General features: G+C 31.0%; 2 protein-coding genes across 5 annotated transcripts; both read right to left on the bottom strand.

Annotated features, from left to right (window-relative positions):
* Positions 1 to 3,776: 3,776 nt before the first annotated feature.
* On the bottom strand, positions 3,777 to 9,689 carry LOC101221574 (V-type proton ATPase subunit C). Its single transcript, XM_004150691.3, has 11 exons — positions 9,467 to 9,689; positions 9,297 to 9,365; positions 9,012 to 9,139; positions 8,806 to 8,905; positions 7,961 to 8,028; positions 7,746 to 7,887; positions 7,402 to 7,518; positions 7,178 to 7,303; positions 7,011 to 7,094; positions 6,845 to 6,924; positions 3,777 to 4,227 (listed from the first exon to the last, which is right to left on the bottom strand). Exons 1-11 carry the CDS (start codon positions 9,578 to 9,580, stop codon positions 4,125 to 4,127), a joined length of 1,131 nt encoding a protein of 376 aa, XP_004150739.1. The 5' UTR covers positions 9,581 to 9,689; the 3' UTR covers positions 3,777 to 4,124.
* Positions 9,690 to 11,628: 1,939 nt separating this feature from the next.
* Positions 11,629 to 15,479, bottom strand: LOC101221800 (DNA-directed RNA polymerase II subunit RPB7). Of its 4 annotated transcripts, none has more exons than XM_031886450.1 (7): positions 15,074 to 15,474; positions 14,561 to 14,687; positions 13,644 to 13,809; positions 13,522 to 13,572; positions 12,686 to 12,751; positions 12,525 to 12,593; positions 11,629 to 12,020 (listed from the first exon to the last, which is right to left on the bottom strand). In XM_031886450.1, exons 2-7 carry the CDS (start codon positions 14,674 to 14,676, stop codon positions 11,958 to 11,960), a joined length of 531 nt encoding a protein of 176 aa, XP_031742310.1. In that variant the 5' UTR covers positions 14,677 to 14,687; positions 15,074 to 15,474; the 3' UTR covers positions 11,629 to 11,957. The 4 variants fall into 4 exon arrangements, with proteins under 4 accessions (XP_031742310.1, XP_011655125.1, XP_004150740.1 ...); XM_011656823.2 differs by having other exon boundaries at positions 14,561 to 14,705; positions 15,074 to 15,468; XM_004150692.3 differs by having other exon boundaries at positions 14,561 to 14,691; positions 15,074 to 15,459.
* Between the last annotated feature and the right edge of the window lie 5,029 nt (positions 15,480 to 20,508).

The following is a 20,508-nucleotide window of genomic DNA, read 5'->3' as shown; positions in this document are numbered from 1 at the left end:
ACTATCCCGTGCAGGTTCAGTGTTGTACGATTTTGGCATGTTGCCTTCTACACAATCTCATAAATTGAGAGATGGCGCATGTCGGTTTTTTAGACGAACTGGACGAGGGAGACTCGACCTTTGCGATGACTGGAGGTAACGACATTCACTTCATTGAGAACTCTAATGAATGGACTCAGTGGAGGGATGAAATGGAAACAGAGATGTTCACTCAATGGCAGTTGTGTAATTAGTAGATTCTATGTGTCCATTTAGTATTGTTGTATTATAATTAAGTTCGATAGGGTTTGTTGTCCTTTTATTTGAATGTATGCTTCCATTAATAATATTAATGGTTACATATGAAATAGACTATTTAAATTGTCATTTTATGTTGTTAATTTTGCTTTTGTACATATTTAATTTACGTATTTGTGTGCCATCATTTCAATTGTTAGTATGGCAACTTCATCACGTGCACCGAAGCATGTGTGGACAAAGGAGGAGGCAACCCTCGTAGAGTGTTGGTGGAGTTGGTCTCAATGGGTGGATGGAAGTCGGATAACGACACATTCAGACCAAGGTATCTGGCATAACTTCTTCGAATGATGGATGCAAAGTTATCGAGTTGCAATGTACGTGCCACTACTGTTATTGGCTGTCGCATTAAGACGTTGAAGCGCTCCTACCAGGCAATTGCAGAAATGTGAGGACCCTCATGTAGTGGGTTCGGCTGAAATGAGGATGCAAAGTGCATAGTTGCTGAGAAAGAATTGTTCGACAACTGGGTTAAGGTATGTGAAAAATATAACTGTACAATGTTATTAATTTTTACTAACATCTGACACTAGTCTTATGTATGCAATTTTTGTTCATGTATGCAGACTCATCCTGCGGCCAAAGGGCTCCTTAATAGGTCATTCCTATTTTACGACGAATTGTTCTACGTCTTTGGAAAAGATAGGGCAATTGGAGCGCGTGCGAAGTCCTTTGATAACGTCGAGTCGAACATTTCGTTCGGGTTTAAGGATTTTGCACACGTGGATCTTAACGATACATAAATTCCTTCCATGTCCTGCCATGGGTTTAACATGTCCCCTGTCGACATCCCACGACCTAGTCGAGCAAGCGATTCTAGGGCATGTTCGAGCAGCTCAAAGCGAAAGCAGAGAGGGCTGAATTTGGAAACAGTTGATGTCATTCATGATGTCATGGCCTGCCAAACCGACCAGCTGAGGCTCATGGCAGAGTGGTCGTGTTTGGCACTCGATGATGAAAGCACTACTCGTACGGCTGTCGTTCGAGCATTGCGTGTCATACCTAAGCTAAGTAGGTTGGACAGAGCGCAATGTAATTGAATACTGATGAACAATTTAGCTGACATGAAGGGTTTCCTCAAATTGGCAGATGACGAGAAACTTGACTATTGCACGGTGATCCTACGAGGCGCTACCTAATTGTTTCGTTTACCTTCCACGGGCTATTGTTAATATTTTTTTATGACTCTACCTGTTATGTTAACTGTTGTTGAATTATGTTTGTAATGAATTTAAACTTTCATGTTTTTAGTTTCGATTATTCATGTTTATGTAATGCAGTTATGTATGGAATAGTTTATTTCCTTTATAATATTTGCAAACATGTTTCCGCTTTGATGTGGTGTCACAAAAAATAAATGAAATTTTGAATATAATCAAACGTAAAAAATAATCGCAAACTAGTTCATATGGACATTACCAATGCACGAATTAGGTCAATTGCTTCACGCAACGTCGAACGATTTGGTAAACAAAAAAATTATTCACTTTGTCTATTCGATTTTAAATATGAATTTCATAAAAAAAAAAAAAAATTAATTGCAAATAATAAATACATCATATTACTACCAACTAACCCTTCCCTCAAACACATCTTATCATAAACCTATCATAACCCCACCCATATAACACTTCCCTCAAAGACATCTTATCATAACACTATCAAAACTACCTAAATAACTCTTTCCCTCAATCACATCTTATTATAACACTATCATAACACTACCTAAATAACTATTTTCCCAAACACATTTTATTATAACACTTCCCACGTAACATTTCCCCCAAACATATCTTATTGTAACACTATTATAATCCTACTCATATAACCATTCTTCCAAACCTCTTATCATTAAACTAGTTTTGTCATAACACTAGTTTTATAATAACCCTAACCCCCCATAACCCAACCCTTTCCCCAAACACACCTTAATCTTAAATTTACAATAGTAGTATTTGTTTTTTAAACATAAAAGTTGTTGCTATTCAATATTTTAGGGTTGGTTGGTCATTTTAAAAAAAACCACATGTGTCCAAAATGCAATGAATCTCTTTTTTAAAACAATGCAATGATCCTCTTTTTTTTTTTACAAATAAAAAACATTACTTATGACATATTAAGGTTTAAATGATTTAATTATGAATCATTATGAAAAATAAAATAAAAAGTTACTTATAACACATTAAAGTTAAATGATTTAATTACTATTAAAATAAAATAAATTATTTATTATTTATTATCTTTTAATTACATTCTTACAAACTTTCTTAGCCTATAAAGATTTTAAGAGCTAAAAAAGATAAAATGCTAAAAAATCTTTTTCGAAAAGCTGTTTTACCCATTTGTCAAAATCTAATTTGCTTTTAGACCTAAATTGTTTCTATTACTTAAGTTTTTCACCCACCACTCAGTAAAACCTTTTTTTATTGCACCTAAAAATTAAAAATGGTTTATTATTGATCTAACTATTTATTTTCTTTTTATATTCTCTCATCCTCACATTATTACTTAAAAATATATTTACACAATAGTTTACATAATATACAAAATGTAATATATTTTCTTCTCCAGATACCAAAGTTTAAATTAGTCTATAAAATGGATTTGATAAAAAGTTCAATAATGTTATAAAAAGAAAAAGAAATTTTTTATACAAATTTATATATTAAAATTGCAACAAAAAAAAAAAACATACATGCTATATAAATAAATACTCATTTAAGCAAATTTTAGTTTAAAACGTAAAAATTCTTTATAATTTCAAATGAAAATTTGAACCTAAAATAGTCCAATCATTCAAATTTCTACTTCATCATATCATATTAGATCTTGATTTTCATCCAAATTTTAGAGAGAAAAAAAAGTTATACACCTACGTAGTTTTGAAATGTTTAGGCAAACAAAGTTCAAGAGTACATTCTAGAATTTAATCAAATATATACCATTTTATTTATTATGTCAATTTAAAAATTTTGACATCCCCTTTGAATAAGCCTAACATTGTGTACATCAGTTAATTTATTATAAATTTAGATAAATTACTTTAAATGTAAAACCACTAAAAAAATTTTCTATGACAAAATGAAAATTTTGTAAATAAGTTAGATATCTTGCCCCGTAAAATTAATCCTTGAAATCATATACAGAAGAATATCAATATAATATATTATATATAGAAAAATAAAACAGTAACATAGATAATTGCAAATATAACAATCAAACTCAAAATATTTACAAATATTGCACGATCCAAAATAAGTTATAAATATAGCAAAGTTTAATCTAGGAGACGTCATAAGTTGAAAAGATCTTCACAGGAAATTTTTGAATTTCACCTCTAAAAAATACCTAAGCATTATTGCCAAACATATTTAAGTTTAAGACCATTCCAGGTGAAAGTATAACCAAAAGCACAGATATCTTTCATATTCTCTTCACTCACCACAATTCTAACTCTTCTAATAAATGACTCCCACGTAAAACATAATAAATCACAGTGCAATAAATTCAAACATCAAGCACGCAAAGACCTTATTTGAAAAAGATCTGTTATATAGGTTGTACATCTTAATTTTTGTCGTACCTTTCCAAAACTGCTGGAGTCCTCGCACAGTAATTCTCGGACATAAGATTATTGACAAAACCTCCAATAAATATGTAAGCTTCATATATTTCACAAAACCCTCACATCAACAAATTGAGATGCAATTATTCATAAACAACCACAAATAGGAAGGAATATGAGAGTAAAATAATTAAATGTAGGGTCTGGTCAACTCCACTATTATTGCTCTATAGAGAGAACAAACCTTCAGAAATTTGGTGGATTAAGCAAGATTGATTGTGAATGAGACATATGGGTGTGCATCAGAATCTCCTCCAAGACCAGCCATCCCTCCTCCCACTTCATCTTCAGTTTTCCAATATGTACTGCCACAACCAAATAAATTTCTATATCATTAAAAACACTTGCAACCATGTCCATAAAATTCATTCCATGTACACAAAATCAGAAGAAACAAGATCCACTCAGTTTTACGTTAATAATCAACACATCCCGATACAACAGTAAAGCCAAGAAGGGTAAGCAGAAGGCTACTCCTCAAGTTCCCATTGCAACAAATCCACACATCGAAAATTTCAATTCATTAGTTATTAAGGGCATCCCGAGAACTTTCAGGTTGAAATATAACTTTCAAATTAAGTTCCAAATTAGTGTTGTGGATGCTTCCAAAGGAAGTCCACAGAACATGGAAGATGGAACAGAGACAAGTGTTTCCCCTTGAGTTAAAAAATGGTAAGGGTAAAATCAAGTCCAAATAATAGGTGTTCTATCCATTGAGTTATAGTCGAATTAGCAAGATAAAGACAAGTTGGTAGAACAGAGAAATGACAAGGATATGTTTATTTGATTATATGCTCAAATCCTACTGCAGTCCCTAAATTTACACATTTCTTTTGTTATGGTTTATCATACTTTCAAGTGATCTATTTCTATACTCCATGGCAAACGTTTCATACATAGAAACCTGAGACTAATTGTTTCCATACCCAGTACTAGACCAAATATATACTATTTTTTGTTTAAGTAACTTCATATTTTGTAAAAAAACAATCTAAAATTATGTTGAGTTTAAGCCTTTTTTTCACTCAAATTTGATCTTTTATATCCAATGTTTATTTTAGGCCCAATAATCTCTTGAATACGAAAAAAATCATCAATAATGTAGTCCAGAACGTTAGAGTATCCAACATATATTGAAACACATCATCCAATCCATGATGTATAGAGTAAAACTGTTCAATGAACAGTAATAGTTGCTATCTAACTCCGAAAGCACAGAGAAGGTAAACTCTAAATCCAACAAGGCATTTAGTTCATTATTGTTACAATGGACAAGGCATTCACTTAATAGGGTTTGTTTGATAACATTATTTTACCATTTTCTTCTAAATTTTCTAGGCAAAAGGATTAGCTTACTAAAAGCTTCTTTCTATAATCAACTGTTCGAAATGTTATGAAAATTCTAACCACTTCAAAATTTTGAAAGAGTAATGTTTAGGAGATAGTTTTTAAACTAGTTGTGTTTTACTGTTCAAGTAACTGATTAATAGAAGTTTTTTCTCGTTTTCTATAAAATTGTTACCATATCATAGATGACCATTTTCTGCTACAATTGTTTCTTCCTCATAAATTCATGGACTTATGAATGGTGATTTTGAAAGGGTAAAATCCTCTTAACCTTTATAAGCAACCGTTAACATCTAATCATAGAGCTCAAAACATGATTTGGAAAGCACAAAAATGCTATGGATATAGTTTTGGAAAACCTACTTTTTGCTTATGAATTTTGGCTATGGCTTCACAAATATTCTAAATGAGTAGGATACAAAACAAAAATATGTTGGTAAACAGGCTTATTATTTAAAAACAAAAAATTATGCCCTCCTTCGATAATCGTTTGGTTTTTTGAAAATTAAACTTAATTTCTTTATTACTTAATGAGTGTTTTTAAAAACTATGCCAAATTTGGAACTAGCCAAAGTAGTTTTTAGAACACTTTTTATTTTTAAAATTCGACAAAGAATTCAAATATTTACTTAGAAAATATGAAAATCACAGTAAAGGAATTGTGAGAGAACAAACACAATATTAAATATCGAAAAGACAAAAACCAAAAACTAAATTAGTATCTAACGAGACCTGAGCAGCCCTTTAACTAAACAAGGATAGTAAACAATGAAAATGGTTTCCATGCATACTGATACAGATAGCAAGGATCCAATAAACGTTAAGAACTCAATTTTTTATAGATATATAGATGCTAAATTACAAATCCATCAAGACATCAGTTAATATGGAACTTCTATAACTCTTTGTTAGGAATTTTGAATTTAATTCTGCCTGAAGTGTCATCATGGGGTGAAGAATTGTCTTGCATATAACAATGGTAACAGGTAGACCTTGTTAATGATTTAACCATCTATTTTCAAGGAAAAAAATCATCTAACCATCTAAATACGGCATTAGCAAGTAGAAAATGCACATCCTTTAACTAAACAAACATGGAATCATAGCACAATTGAGGGGTTATTTGAGGCACTTAGTTGGTTATTATATTCAGTAGTTATTATAGTATGTGGGTCTTAAGACTCAATATTTAGGGTACAAACTATTTTACTCTAGGTTATAACTTATAATAATTTGTATTTGGAGTGCAAACTATTTTAGACTGAGTTACAAATGGAAAAGAAATGTGTTTACAAAATAGCAAAGATTATAGAACACAGAGATTTTAGCTCGTTTTACTGTAGCTTAGTGTGGGTTATAACAATTAGGTATTTCAACTATTACTCTAGGAGGCCCAAACATTGAGTGTACTATATAATAACCTACTTCAACCGAGACAAGTTGAGGGCCAAAGGCCCCCGAACCTTTAAACAGTTACTGTCAGTCAACATAACATGACAGTTGAATTTTACTGAGAGCAAATTCTGTAAACATCCATTAAACGCAAGTTGACCATGAAAACACTCAATAATTTACCTGTTAGCACTGTCGCACAAACCTTCAAGGATTGATCTTACTTTCTTTTCACTTTTAACAGAAGGCGCCAAAACAGATGCCTGCAAATCACCAATGAAAGAATCATCAACTCTGTCGAAAGAGGAAGTGTTTGGCAGAAACCAGGGAACAAATGCAAGATATATACCAGGAACGATGGTGGTAAACCATATCTCAGGATACTCTCAGCAAAGACACGTACGGCACAAAAGTGCATCCAGGAAATGAAAACCTGCAGATTTGTAAAAAACTCATTCAGAGGAAAGGAATAAAATAACAAGCATTTTTACAGTAACACCTGGAAGAAGAAGCAACCTCAGCATAACTAGCATAGGACCACTGCAATAAAGAACTTCTAAAGCTTTCCTGGTCCTGCACCAACTTTTCTAACTCCTGTTTTCTACTCTCTTGTGCTTCTGGACTATATTCAAATTCACGAATCTCCAACACATTAAAAATTAAAAGAAATTAGGCCTGAAAAACTACTGTATGTAATAATTCAGTTTTAAAATATGATTCAAAATGAATTAAATATTCACCTGGAACCCTTTTTCACGTGCACTTGTTTTGAAATTGTCTGCAACGCGATTAAAGAGTGTTACAGTGTAAAGGGCATATTCATTATCCTCGTATAACTTCTTGGAAGACCTGGGAACCTAAAAAAGCTTAGCATAATTATGAGAACATAGAAAGAACAGAACAAGAAAAGAGAAGTAGAAGCATTATAGTCCCAGCTCAGCCATTTCAACAATGTGAAGCTACAGTAGTTCATTTCACCTACTCTAACATATTCTAAGTCAGCCATTAAAAAGTGACCATGCAAATCATAATCCCATTAAAATGTTGTACCAGAGGGAGTTAGAAGATAAAAACACAAACTTACTACATAGCTAGTCAGTGTCTCATAGCTAGAGAGCCACTCTTTCTGAGAGTACTTGGGAATAATCACGAGAAGGGTTGCTAGATGCTCTGAGGTAATTATGTCCTCTGGTTTTACAAGATTGGAAATATCACGGACTGCCAAGCTGATGAAAGCAAGATCAATTAGAAATATCAAATTAGCCAAATACAAAATGTAAATATTATGAGCATTCATACCTTCCACTTTGCTTTCTGTTAATGGCATTAAGTTGACTCCGCACATTATTATACTCAGCAACACGAATCTAGCAATAGAAATAGCTTTTTAATGAAAAATTCTACTTGAAACCCTCAAGGATCCAAAAATTGAATGAAATACATAAAGTAGGTAATTAAAAAAGGCTTCAGTTATTTTATTTTTTTGGTTCGTCCAATGCACATGTCTTCAGTTATATGAACTAGTTCTAATGTGAAAATCAAAATCAATTTACTGAATGAAAATATTCAAACGTATTTAGAATATACAGTGCAATACACATGTCTTCATCATGTTCATTTCTTAAATTTCTAGAATATGAAGTATAAACGTCATGTCCATGTCCATGCTTCTTAGGATATAACTACTGAAGCTCCAACACTTCTGTTTCGTAACGAATTGCAAATGGAAGTATCTGCACTTGTTCGTTGTCTCAAACTCTAGTAAGCCTGCTGAAGTGTCATGGTATATATGTATTTGATGTATCATCCTACATCAATAGCTACAGCCTTGCTGTTAAAACTAGGTCAAGAGACAAAAATGGAAGTGGCGGAGCAATGAACGGATACAAAGATCAAAATTCACAGCAAGCATGAAGAACAATGGCAAAACAAATACTTACTAAAACAAAAAATAATACAATGGTAATAAATGCTAAGGGAGAAATCCTAAATGGAGGATAATAGATCTCTTCCAATTTTCCTCCGTGCTGCAATAGGATTATGAAAACCTTATGGAGAAAATTTTCCATAATTTCAACAAGAGTTTCAACAAAACTTATGATAGCCACATCAACCTAGGCATCACCTAAAGCAAAGAACGTTACCTTGAGGTCATCCTCAATCTTGGCCACTTGGCTGTGAATGCTATCTACAATGTCTCTCAGAGGCGACATTGTTGGGTACTTGGCTTCATCCCACACAAACCTTACATTTTCAAACACAATTCAGCAAATCATATAGACAAGCGAACACAAAATCCAAACCTAATTTCCCAAATGGAACTGAAATCTTTAGAAAACGCCCATTTTACCTAGTAAGATACGAATCAACGGGGACTCCATCAACCGTCAAAACATTGCTCTCCACACCTGAAACCTTCTCCAGTTCCTCGATCTGCCGTCTGATCTTCTGAGAAACTCCTTCCACAAAGGTGTTCGACTGCACAAAGAAATAGAATTTGAAACAGGAAACATACAGACCGCAAAGAATTTTGGCCCAATTCTAACTACAGCACTAAAAAAAAACAAATCAAATCGCATTGGAAAATTCAAAAGACTTCAAACTGAATTCAACAAAAAAAACAGGAAAGAAATACCTTTAGAAGATCGTCGCTGAGGGAAAGAAGCGAATCCAGCGTTCCAACACGGAGATTAGGAATATTGAACTTAAAAAAAAAAAAAAAAAAAAAGGAAAGTCATAAACATAAAAGATTGAAAAAATGATGGAAATCAAGCAGATTTGAAGATTTGGCGGTGAAATGAGTACTCTGTAAAGAGGAGTATCGAAAGAGTGCTTAGAGATTTGTTCTTGAAGACGATTCCATAGAGAGGAAGCGGAGCCTTGAACAGGTAAAGAGACCATCCAGTATCGGCTCGCCATTACAGCTTTGATTACAAGCTGTTGAAGGAAGTATCAACTGAAAACGAGAGAAGAAGAAGAAGAAGAAGAAGACGAAGATCAAATAGTTTCTCTCTCTTCTTATTTCATTGAGGAATAACATTAAAACATCATCACAAGATCTGAGATCTTCAACGGCTCAGATCTATTTACATCATGCACGTGTAAGGCCACAAGATTAGATTCATGATCCATATATATTCCTTCTTTTTATTTCTATTTCAACATTTTCTTTCTTTTCTCCTCCATTTTATTTTTCCAATTGGAGAATAACAACTTTCAATTGTACTCTTTGTTCGTTTCAAGAATTTCTAAGCATATCAGATTGTAGCATTCTTTTATTCAAGTTTGTAAGTTTTGAAAAAGTTGTTTGAGAATTCGTCGAAACTTAAATATATACCGAAATTGAATTGATTTAAGTTTTTTCGTGTGACCAATATGAGTTATACACTTATATGTACCTGAGAATAAGACGAAACATGTTCTTTTGCTTAATTTTAAACAACTTAAATGACCTAGAATAAGATCTCACATCGAGGAGTTGTTTTTCTCAACGTGTTCTCATGCTCAAAGTACACCAATATGTTTGTATATCTTAACATGGATGGGGGAGAGAGCTCTATATTTATATTTGTTGTGTCTAACACTATTGGAAGAGTTATACAATGAATTAGCAATGTCAAGAGGGGAGGAGATGTGTCAAGATCTTTGCTAATCAGTTGAACAACGTAATAATTGGTTCAAACCTTAGTTCAACTTCACATCCTAAATATCTCTCATCTCAATTCATAACTCACAAAATCATCGGACTGTGATTTAAAATGAATGAATATCCTTTTATTTGATTTTTACAACGCTTGCTTTTCATTTAAATTAGTAAGGCAACTAACAAAAATTGAATACATGGTAAAACTTAAAAGACTCATCTAAGTTTAGGGTCCATTTCAAAGAAAAAAAAAGTGTTATGAATTTAAGAGATTACCAACCATAGTATAGGGATCAATATTTTTTAGAGTTATTCCTCCTAAAAGTTATATATATATAAATATACACATATTTTTAAGATAAAAGTTGTATTTTATATTTATTACTAATTATTTTAATTAGTTCATTATATCTAAAAAAAATAGTTACGTGTTATAAGTTAACATTAAAACTTTTTATTAAGTGTTATAGGTCGAGAGATTTAAAACACATATATGAATGACAAGATACCACATATGAATGACAAGATAAGTTATACTAGTAGTTTTGTTTTAATGTACTGCTTTTGTCCCTCGAGTTCAAACTTGATGAAAAATATTAGATGAAAATTTAAACTTAGAAGGTACAAAATAGGGTGGAATGGACAAGAAATTGAAAGAATTATTTAGTTATGATTATTACAATTAAGTGCAATTATTTATCTTCTTAAAAAGTGTGCAATAGCTTAACTAATTTTGGAAAACTAAAGTCAAAATGACTGGAATTACTCTTCTAATGCATTACTTAAAAATCATTTTCATTCACAAGCATAGTATAGGAAGGTAATGAGATACATTAGTCTATGAACATCCCTTTTTCGTTTTATACACATATATATACATTACATATGCTAAGAGATTACCACCTTTTTTTTGTCATTTGATAAAAAGGACTATTGAAATAGAGTGAGTAACTAAGCAAACCTATTCACAATTTATCCAACACACGTAAAACGAATTAAGATGTGAGGTTGAGATAGCAACATCATTTGTTTGTAATTTGGTCAATTCGATGGTACCATGGGTGGGAAGGTGACAAGGAAGGACGGGGCTGGCAACACGAGAGACTCAAGATTTGTAGAGATGGTTTAGAGGAAGACGCATCAACGAGCTTGGATGCAAAGGTGTTGTAGTGGCAATGGATGAGATGGCGCTAAGGTCGAAGAGGCTAGAGAAAGTGAGGTTAAGCAACACCTCATTTTGACTTCTAAAACTATGTACTTTGTCCATCACAAGAAAGAAAAAAAATAATAAAGGAACTCATTAAATATATTTAAGATATAGTGATTTGTAGAGATTATTCATGAAAGTTATATCCAACAACAATAGCTATTTATAGAGTTTATGTCAAACCATGAAGGTTTAAACTTTCAAAACTACATAGAGTACATTCTAGCCTTCCCCCAAACTATAGAGTTCAAATTTATAATTTAACCCTAGGAATATACTTCTCATTTCAAATACCACCACACAAGTATTGAGGTAAAAGGATCCCTAGAAATAAATGGATAAATAGTTGAAAAAACGCAGAGCCTATACAGCAAAATTAGATTTTTCTTTTTTCAATCTCAAGGTTAATACATAACAATCTACAAACTTGCATCAAAGATGAAGACCTAAGCCGCTGAAGGGTCATTGATCACACCCAAGAAGTCATCTTTTATGGTTCCAATACAAAACTGCAAGCAAAATAATAGTTAAATGAGACACGCCAGATTCCAGAATTTGATAGTGGCATACAGATTCTATCAATGTCACAAAAACAACCAACGTGGAGTTGCTAAGTTTTGAGCATTCTCACCACTTGGGAGAATATATGCTAAATAGATCAACTAAACTTTTCAACTTTCTTGTAAAAAGTTAAAAAGAATCTCAAAACTATCATTCAGGTCAGGCTAATATAATATACATATATATATTATATCTTTTCTGTCATTAAAATATCAACTTATACACCCTACTCCACAACTGAGATAAAAGGGAAGACGTTTTAAATTACTCAGAATCTTAAAGACTTAGGGGCCTTTAGACCCTTTGCTACCAAAGGCATCCTTTGATTTTTAAATGGTAAGAATGAAGGCAAAGTATATTCGCATAGAAAAGAAAAATTAACTTGCACCACCAAAGAACAGCGCAAATAAATTTTAGAAAAACAATACTAAATAAGGAAGAGAAGGCAATACAATTTCAGTTGCATCTACTCGTGTGCCAATTATCTTTAATCGAACTTCACTGTCCTTCTGAATCTTAACCTACAAGAGAACAGAGATAATTCAGTAAATTTAACACATCAAGAGAGCATTATCAGTCTATGCTAGAGAATGCATGTAAAATAGAAATATACCGATCCATCTGATGTGGTATAGTTTGGCACATCTCCAGACTGAAACTCCATATCATCTGGTATCAACTGAAACAGAAGATGTGAGTTAGGTTTAGTGAAGGTTAAGCACATTCATAGGAGAATAATATATAAAAGGAATAAAAGCCAAGATGTTGGTGCTGCAAATTCAGTTTGGTAGGAGTAAATTCAAGTAGGACGTGTTTGAACCATTTAGATTTAGTACTTTGGTATTGATCGTCAGCCAAACATCTTGGAAAGCTAGGAAATAAAGTCCTTACAAATAGAATAGTGGTTGCTTGAAGTCAAGACAGAGATAGAATTTGCCATATGAAAAGCATGGAAATGAAAATTTTGTTATAGGGTCGCTGAACATAATATACATGAGTTTGTATAGCTAAGAAAAAATTTGTATCTTATGGATAAGCCAGCGTGCTGATTTGATTTAACATGGCACAACCGTGCTGAGAAATATCAAAACAACAAACTAGAAACTTGAGGAAGTGTTAGTTTGCTTAAATACTTGACTGCACAGTGAACCAGTTACAGCATTCATAACAAATTTCTGAATCTCTTAGTACTTTTAAAATCCACTTTTTCATATTACTTTTCTAGTTCTCACTAAATATGCATTTCACAATTTTGTGGACAACATGACAAAAGTTTCATTGGCATAAGGAACCACTTTAACCATCACTACCATGTTGTCCCACCCCACATATATTTGGTAAGGAGTTGTTTCATAAATGAAGCTTCAAGATACTTCGTGGCTTGTAACATCAAAGTGAGCCAAAGAGGAAAAAAGTGATAACTGAAATGAGCTACAAATATGTACTTACATGGTTTGAAACAAAAATCTGAACAGGTCCAGCTTCAGCAAAGAAGCCCATCTACAATAGTTGCAATTATTAATGTTTTAATTTTTTACTTTCTAGACAGCAAGAAAGTGACATATACTTACCTTGTTTACCATAGTAACAACCGCTTCTAAAATTTCTCCCTTGAATGGTCGAAACACCACACATTGGTATTTCACGGGAAAAGTGACAAAGCCAGTCCCATCGCGAATCAATCCTTTCCCAATATTCTCAATTCCTGTGATTGCAACTACAAACCCATGTCGGCCGCTGTGACAACGTATAAAAGTTTTTCAATAATGAACCCCTCTAACCACTCACTAGTTGAACAAAGTATCAAACATTCAAAAGAAATATCATCCATCAAACTATTTTTATTTACTTTCATATGTTCATGAACTGACATGCTATTTTGACATATAATGACGAACTGACATGCTATTTTGACATATAATGACGAACTGACATGCATATGCATCATAATAGAATTATGTGATATCATACCAAACAAGAAAAATGCAGCGAAACAAGGATTAAACCACCATCAGCTAATATTTTACCACCAACATCAAAGGCCCAATTAGTAATACAAACTTCTTCGGACTCTGTTCATCACCCCATTGGAGTTTGGATGTTTCATTGATTCAATGGGAGTTGAATGTCTATTTAAACAACTAATGTAAAAACCTGAGATGTCTATTAAAATAACTATCTTTTCTCACATGTTTCTCAGATGTCTCATGTCCGAACCCTCTCTATAAACATATTAACAATATGTTTGAACATTATTGAATCATCCATTAAAAGTACTACGAGGAAAAGCTAACTAGAATGAAAGAAATCATATAATGGACAGCCGTGAAATAAAGCTAATGGGATGCCACCCAACAACTTCATAATCCAAGATCAAATCTAGCAATTCATCGTATCGCAAGATATTTTCTCCAAAATTAACAAACAGAAGATAACAGCAACATGAATTTTCTAGCGTACAATTAGGTAGGAAACACAGTTAACAAACCTGCAGGTGCCCTCAACATCTTTCATCAGTTTGGACACCAGGTTCTCACGTAGGTTACGGCCAAAGTGGCGTGGATGTAGCTGCATATTCCTCTCCAGAACTATGTGGAAAAACATATTGGCTCCCTCTAACTAAATGAAAACCACTTGAATTCAATGAATGCAACACCCATGGCGAAAAAAGTTCAACATAAAAGATTAGAGTTAGGAGTGAAACAATAATCTGAGAATGATAGGTTAAAGAAAAAACAAGACTGATGTGTATTACAACAGCAAAAGCGAATGGCAGAATAGGGTTTTGTCCACTCAATTTGGGATCGTGCGAACCGATATTATTGGTATATGATAATGGACGAGAATCAAATTTACAGCCTTAGACAGAATCGATTCTCAACCAAGAAAATCAGAGCAGCATTCGATATTAACATCAAACCCAACTATAAGCTGAGATTGTTCCGATTAGTTTCTTTCGTTACACAAGTTCTAACGACATAGATGGAGATCGAGAGAATACCGGTAGGAGGCGGCGGTGGCGCTGAAGGGAGAGAGATGGCAGAGCGGCAAGAGCGTGAAGCAGGGAGAGGGCAAAGGGGAGAGTGAGATTGAAATCAAAGGGAGGGGAGTTTATGTTATTCCTTCCAGTATTGTTATTTCTCTTATTATGCAATAAAAGATGTTAAATGTGTGAAATCAAAGATTTCAATTATGAAAATCTTATATAATTATATATAAAAGTCGTGTGCCTATTGGTATGGTGAGAAAGTCATGTATTGAGCACACTACTTACTCATTTCTTCCCCCTCTTTTTTGTTTCTCTTAGCTAATTTCCTCGCCTCTCTCCACTCCCCATTGTCAATCTTTTCTTGGGCCTCTTTGGTTGTGTGTGTGTGTGTGTGTTTCTTATCTCATGCCCTCTTTCACCGTCTTCCTCTGCTCTTCTATTGTGTAACCCTCAAGTCGTCGTCCATGAGATCACCACCGATAAAGTAATTTGTGGAGATGTTAGTTTTTAATCTCATTTTTATCTGTATAAACCTTCTATAAATTGATTTTGCTTCCCAAACAAAAACTTTCTCAAATTGGTTCAATCATTATCTTTTTCTTTCAATTAATTGAATGATTTTCATTTTCATTTAAGTAAATCTTAAACTATCGTTTCTAGTTTCTAAACAAAACCTACCTACAACATAATCTTGGTTTTTCATATGACTTTGTATTAGAATTTTTCTTTTCAGTAATATTGTTTTTATATAAATAATTTTAAATTTATGTCTGCAAATACAATTTACAGTATTTAAAAAGTATTGATTAAGTGACAAAGATACAGATATACGTTTAAAGATATTGTCAATAGAGAACCATATATCTCTTTTACCATTATGATAAAGTTAGATAACTCTAATGAACCCCAACGTTTGATTGGAGCTTTATGCATGTATTTATTTGAAATTGCCTTGCCGCTACTTGTGAAGTGATAGCACAAGTCGTTTTCACGTAAGGGAGAGTGAGTGACTATTGAAGATTGAAGACACTCTAATGATTACTTTGAAAAGTTTTGTTAGAAGAAATACACAAACCGTTTATCACTTATCAAGTAGCACTCAAATGAAGTTCTATATAATTAAAAAAAAATTGATATTTTTATGGAGATTTTGTATTAGAAAAATATTGAATATTTATTATTTTTAGATAAATAATTTTAAATTTTAATATTAAGTAGGTAGCAAAATAATCCAAACAATTTAGAGGTAAATTTACTTCCGAAACAAATCAAATTGAGAGCATTTTTAAAAAAATTTATTTTGATTTTTGTGATTTTACTATGGGTGTAGACTCTAGCCTATTTCCGTAAATTCACATTTTATGAGAGTTGTAATTATAGCAATAAGAAGTATTAGGTTATGCAATAGTTTTTTTCATAAAAATTATATCAATAATAATAGAAACCTAACACTAACAAAAATTGGTATATATGAATTTGTTGTATTTATATATATATATATTTTAAATGGAACTATACAGTTTCATAAAATTGTTATAAATTATAATTATCTAAATTTTATACTATTTCTAACACCAATTCCTTTTAAATTCTTTTTAAATATTGGATTGGTCTCCAAAAATTTAACGATTGGGTTTAATTGTTTTCTAAAAGTAAAAATTTTAATTGTCAAATTCAAATTATTTCTTTTCACAAAATTATATTAGTTTTGTTGTAAAATTGAGAAGAATACGAAGAAAATATAATATAAGATAATAATAACTAAAACAACAATTTTTTTAACAGTGTTATTTTTAAAAAATATGGTAGAAGGAAAAGTATCAACAAAAAAAAAAAAGAAATAATTTAGCTTAGTTGACAATCGAAGTCATGACTGAGTTTACGACTTCAATGAGTTGACGGTGGAAATCCACGCCTTTTTCTCTTTTAATTATATTTAAATATCCTAATTCAGATTTTAATCCTAAATATATGTTTCTAATTTTAATTTGGTTGTTTTTTTAGTAACAAATATTTTTCTTTTTTTCTTTTTTTCTTTTTTTCCTGCGCATATATTAAATATCTCATTTTCAATTTTCTTTATTAAATTCACATTTTCTATTTTAATTTAATTATTTTTCCGATCTCTCTTTTTTTAAAAAAAAAAAAGTATATTAAAAAATTAGGTTATTAAGCAAATATTTGCCATCTACGGATATTAATAAAAATTATCTCAAATTTTTTTAATCAAAATGAGATGAGCTATGTCAAGATTAATTATATCAAAATTAGCTTTCAGTCTTATTTCTTTTTTTTTTTAAAGAGTTTGGAATCCACCCAATTTTTATTGAATCGATATATCCATATTTTTTGCATTCATGTGAGTGTGAGTTTATAAGATGAAAGATTTGGTTGGAATTGAGGTTTGTTTTATAAATTATGTGTCTTAATCCAATTAAAAGAAAAGGTACCTGAAAAAGTAAGGAATGGTGTGAATGTAAGGATAAAAATGTGTTTATAAAAAAAAGTTAGAGCAAAGGGTGAAGTTAAAAATTATCCCGTCCTTGGCCTGTTTGAATTTTTAATCAATTATGGATTTGTTTTGAAATACTCAAACACATTGTAGTATTCAATTAAAATTATAAAGTTTTTATTTTAAATTTTTGAAAATGTTAGTTTTTAATCTAATAACCTTCTATAAATTGATTTTGCATCCCAAACAAAAATTGATATCTTTCAAACATTTTGTATTATAAATTTCTTTTGAATAATATTGTTTTTATACAAATAATTTTAAAATTATATCTCAATTATAGCAAATAGAATTTTTAATATTTAAAAAAGAAATCTCGATATTCAAGAAGTATTGATTAGGTGGCAAAGATGCAGTTACACGTATAAAGAGAACCATATAACTCTTTTACCATTACGATAAAGTTAGATAACTATAATGAACCCCAACATGCTACTTGAGAAGGGATAGCACAAGTCGTTTTCACATAAAGGGAAGTGAGTGGCTATTGAAGATTGAAGACACCTTAACGATTACTTTAAAAAGTTTTGTCAAAGAAATTCACAAACCGTTAATCATTGTTAAGTAGCATTCAAATGAAGTTATGTTCCCTCGTTCTTTTTGTATTAGCATCCAAATGAAGTTCTATACTATACTATTAAACTATTAAAAGATTGACTTTGCAAGATTTTTTATTAGAAAAATATTGAGTATTTATTATTTGTAGATAAATAATTTTAAATTTTAATATGAAGTAGATAACAAAATAATCCAGATAAATTAACTTTTGAAATAAATCAAATTGAGATTATTTTTTTAAAAAAATTATTTGATTTTTGTAATTTTATTGTCGTAAATTCTTAAAATTGGGAGTTGGTAATTATAGCAATTAGAAGTATTAGCTTATGTAATAATTTTTTTTCATGAAAATTATATCAATAATATAAACCTAACACTAAAAAAATTGTTCAAATTTATTGTACTTATGTATATATTTTTAAAATATAACTATTATTTCTAAAATTGTTGGAGATTATAATTGCTCCAAATTTTATAGTATTTCTAAAACCAATTCCTTTTAATTCTTTTAAATATTGAATTGGCCTTTATAAATTTAATCCATTGGGTTTAATTTAATTTTTTTCTAAAAGTAAAAATTTTAATTTTCAAATTCAAATTATTTCCTTTCACAATTGATGATTTAGGTGGGGATATGGAGAAAATATAATATAATAAAAAAAAAACCAAGAAAAAACAACTAAAATAATATTATTAAAATTTCAAAATTTTCCAATATTTCAAAGGTGTTTGAAAATTCAACCAATAATACTGTGTTTCTTACAAATCTACTGAATACCACTATTTATAGGCAATTTGACAACCAATAAGTAGATTATATACCCATTAAGAATGAGAATCTTTGAGACATTTTGACAAGATAGGTTGATGTGTGGGAGTGACATATAACGTATAATCAACTTCTATTAACAATATGTATAATAAGTTTTTGGGTTTAACTTACTAATGGAAATCCAATGACTTTTCTCTCTCTAATTTTTCAATTTTGGTGGATGAAAGTGTTATCGTGATGATAGATTTTAAATCTATATAATAGATTAATTTTAGATATTCAGTTAAATTGTAAAAAATAACAATCCTTGAGCGTGATCTTTCTCTTGATGAGATTGACGAAAACTTATTGTTTTCTGTATATTTGAGACTATAGCCTATATTGGTTCAATTAGGTTATCATTAAACTCTAATCGATCTAGAAAGACTTCTACCTATTTAGTCTATACACAATTAGGAATCTAGAATCTTAATTAAATATTCTCAATCTAATAGAATAACCTAATGTGATAAATTATTATTTCACCTACATTACTCACTTTAAATAAGTCTAATAGAAAGATTTTTAATTTTTATAGGATTTTTTCAATTTTTTATGGGAATTAAATTCTAAAGAAACTTTTATTTTTTGTTTAGAATTACCTTTAAAGCTACTTTGTTTGCTTTGTTATTTTTATTTCTCGTTTTTTTTTTATAAGAAACTATGGCTCTTTGATGACTCCGAAAAAAAAAAGAAGGTAAATATAACTTGGTAACCAACATATAACTAAAGTTGGGTTCGAAGTTTTTCAAAACGGTCTCTCCAATTACGTAAAATGAATAGTATAATATACTTTCAGAAAAAGAAGTGAGTAACTATTAAAGAGTGAAGACACCTTAAATATTGATTTAGAATTTATCGTGTAAAAAGAAATTCACCTATAATATATTTTACAACGATGAAAAAATCAACCTCGATTACAAACTAGCATCAAAGTTGAGTTTTAGGTCAAAGAGAAACTATTTCAAAATTATCCCACCACTTGAGAAGGGATAGCAAAGAAGCACAATTCTAAGAGCTTCGCAGTGTTATAATGTTATGACTTCCTTTTTTTTTAATCTTTTTGTGGGCTCAATTGTGGGCCATGCGTTCAACTCCAAATGACTGATGGGCCAGGGGTCTCTTTCATAATCAACCATATAAATTTTGGGGGTTTTTTTAAGAAATATTTTTGGAAATTCTATTTTAAGAAGCATTTGTCATACCAAATTTTGTACAAAAAAGAAAAAAAGAAAAACAATTAAAAAATTATTTGTTTAAAATAATAAAAACATAGTTTTTATTTTTTCTAAAATTGGACTTGTTTGATGGTTGAACTCTTTCATAATTACCCGCCATCAAAAGGACATGGATCGTTTCTAACTAATTAGCGTGCGTCTCTTAAAGAGTGAAGTTATATATCACCGTAGAAAATGTATATAGTTATTTCACAATGATGAAAAAGCTAGATATCACTTATTAACTAGTATCCAAATCAAGTTATATGCTTGAATTCTTTCAAAATTATATATTGTACCATTACTTGGATTAGAATAATATATAAGTAATTTCTAACAAAGGAGTAAG

This window comes from Cucumis sativus, chromosome 5 (assembly GCF_000004075.3).
Source record: "Cucumis sativus cultivar 9930 chromosome 5, Cucumber_9930_V3, whole genome shotgun sequence".
In the NCBI taxonomy this organism is placed as follows: Eukaryota; Viridiplantae; Streptophyta; class Magnoliopsida; order Cucurbitales; family Cucurbitaceae; genus Cucumis; species Cucumis sativus.
This window is presented reverse-complemented; position numbering and strand designations above follow the sequence as displayed.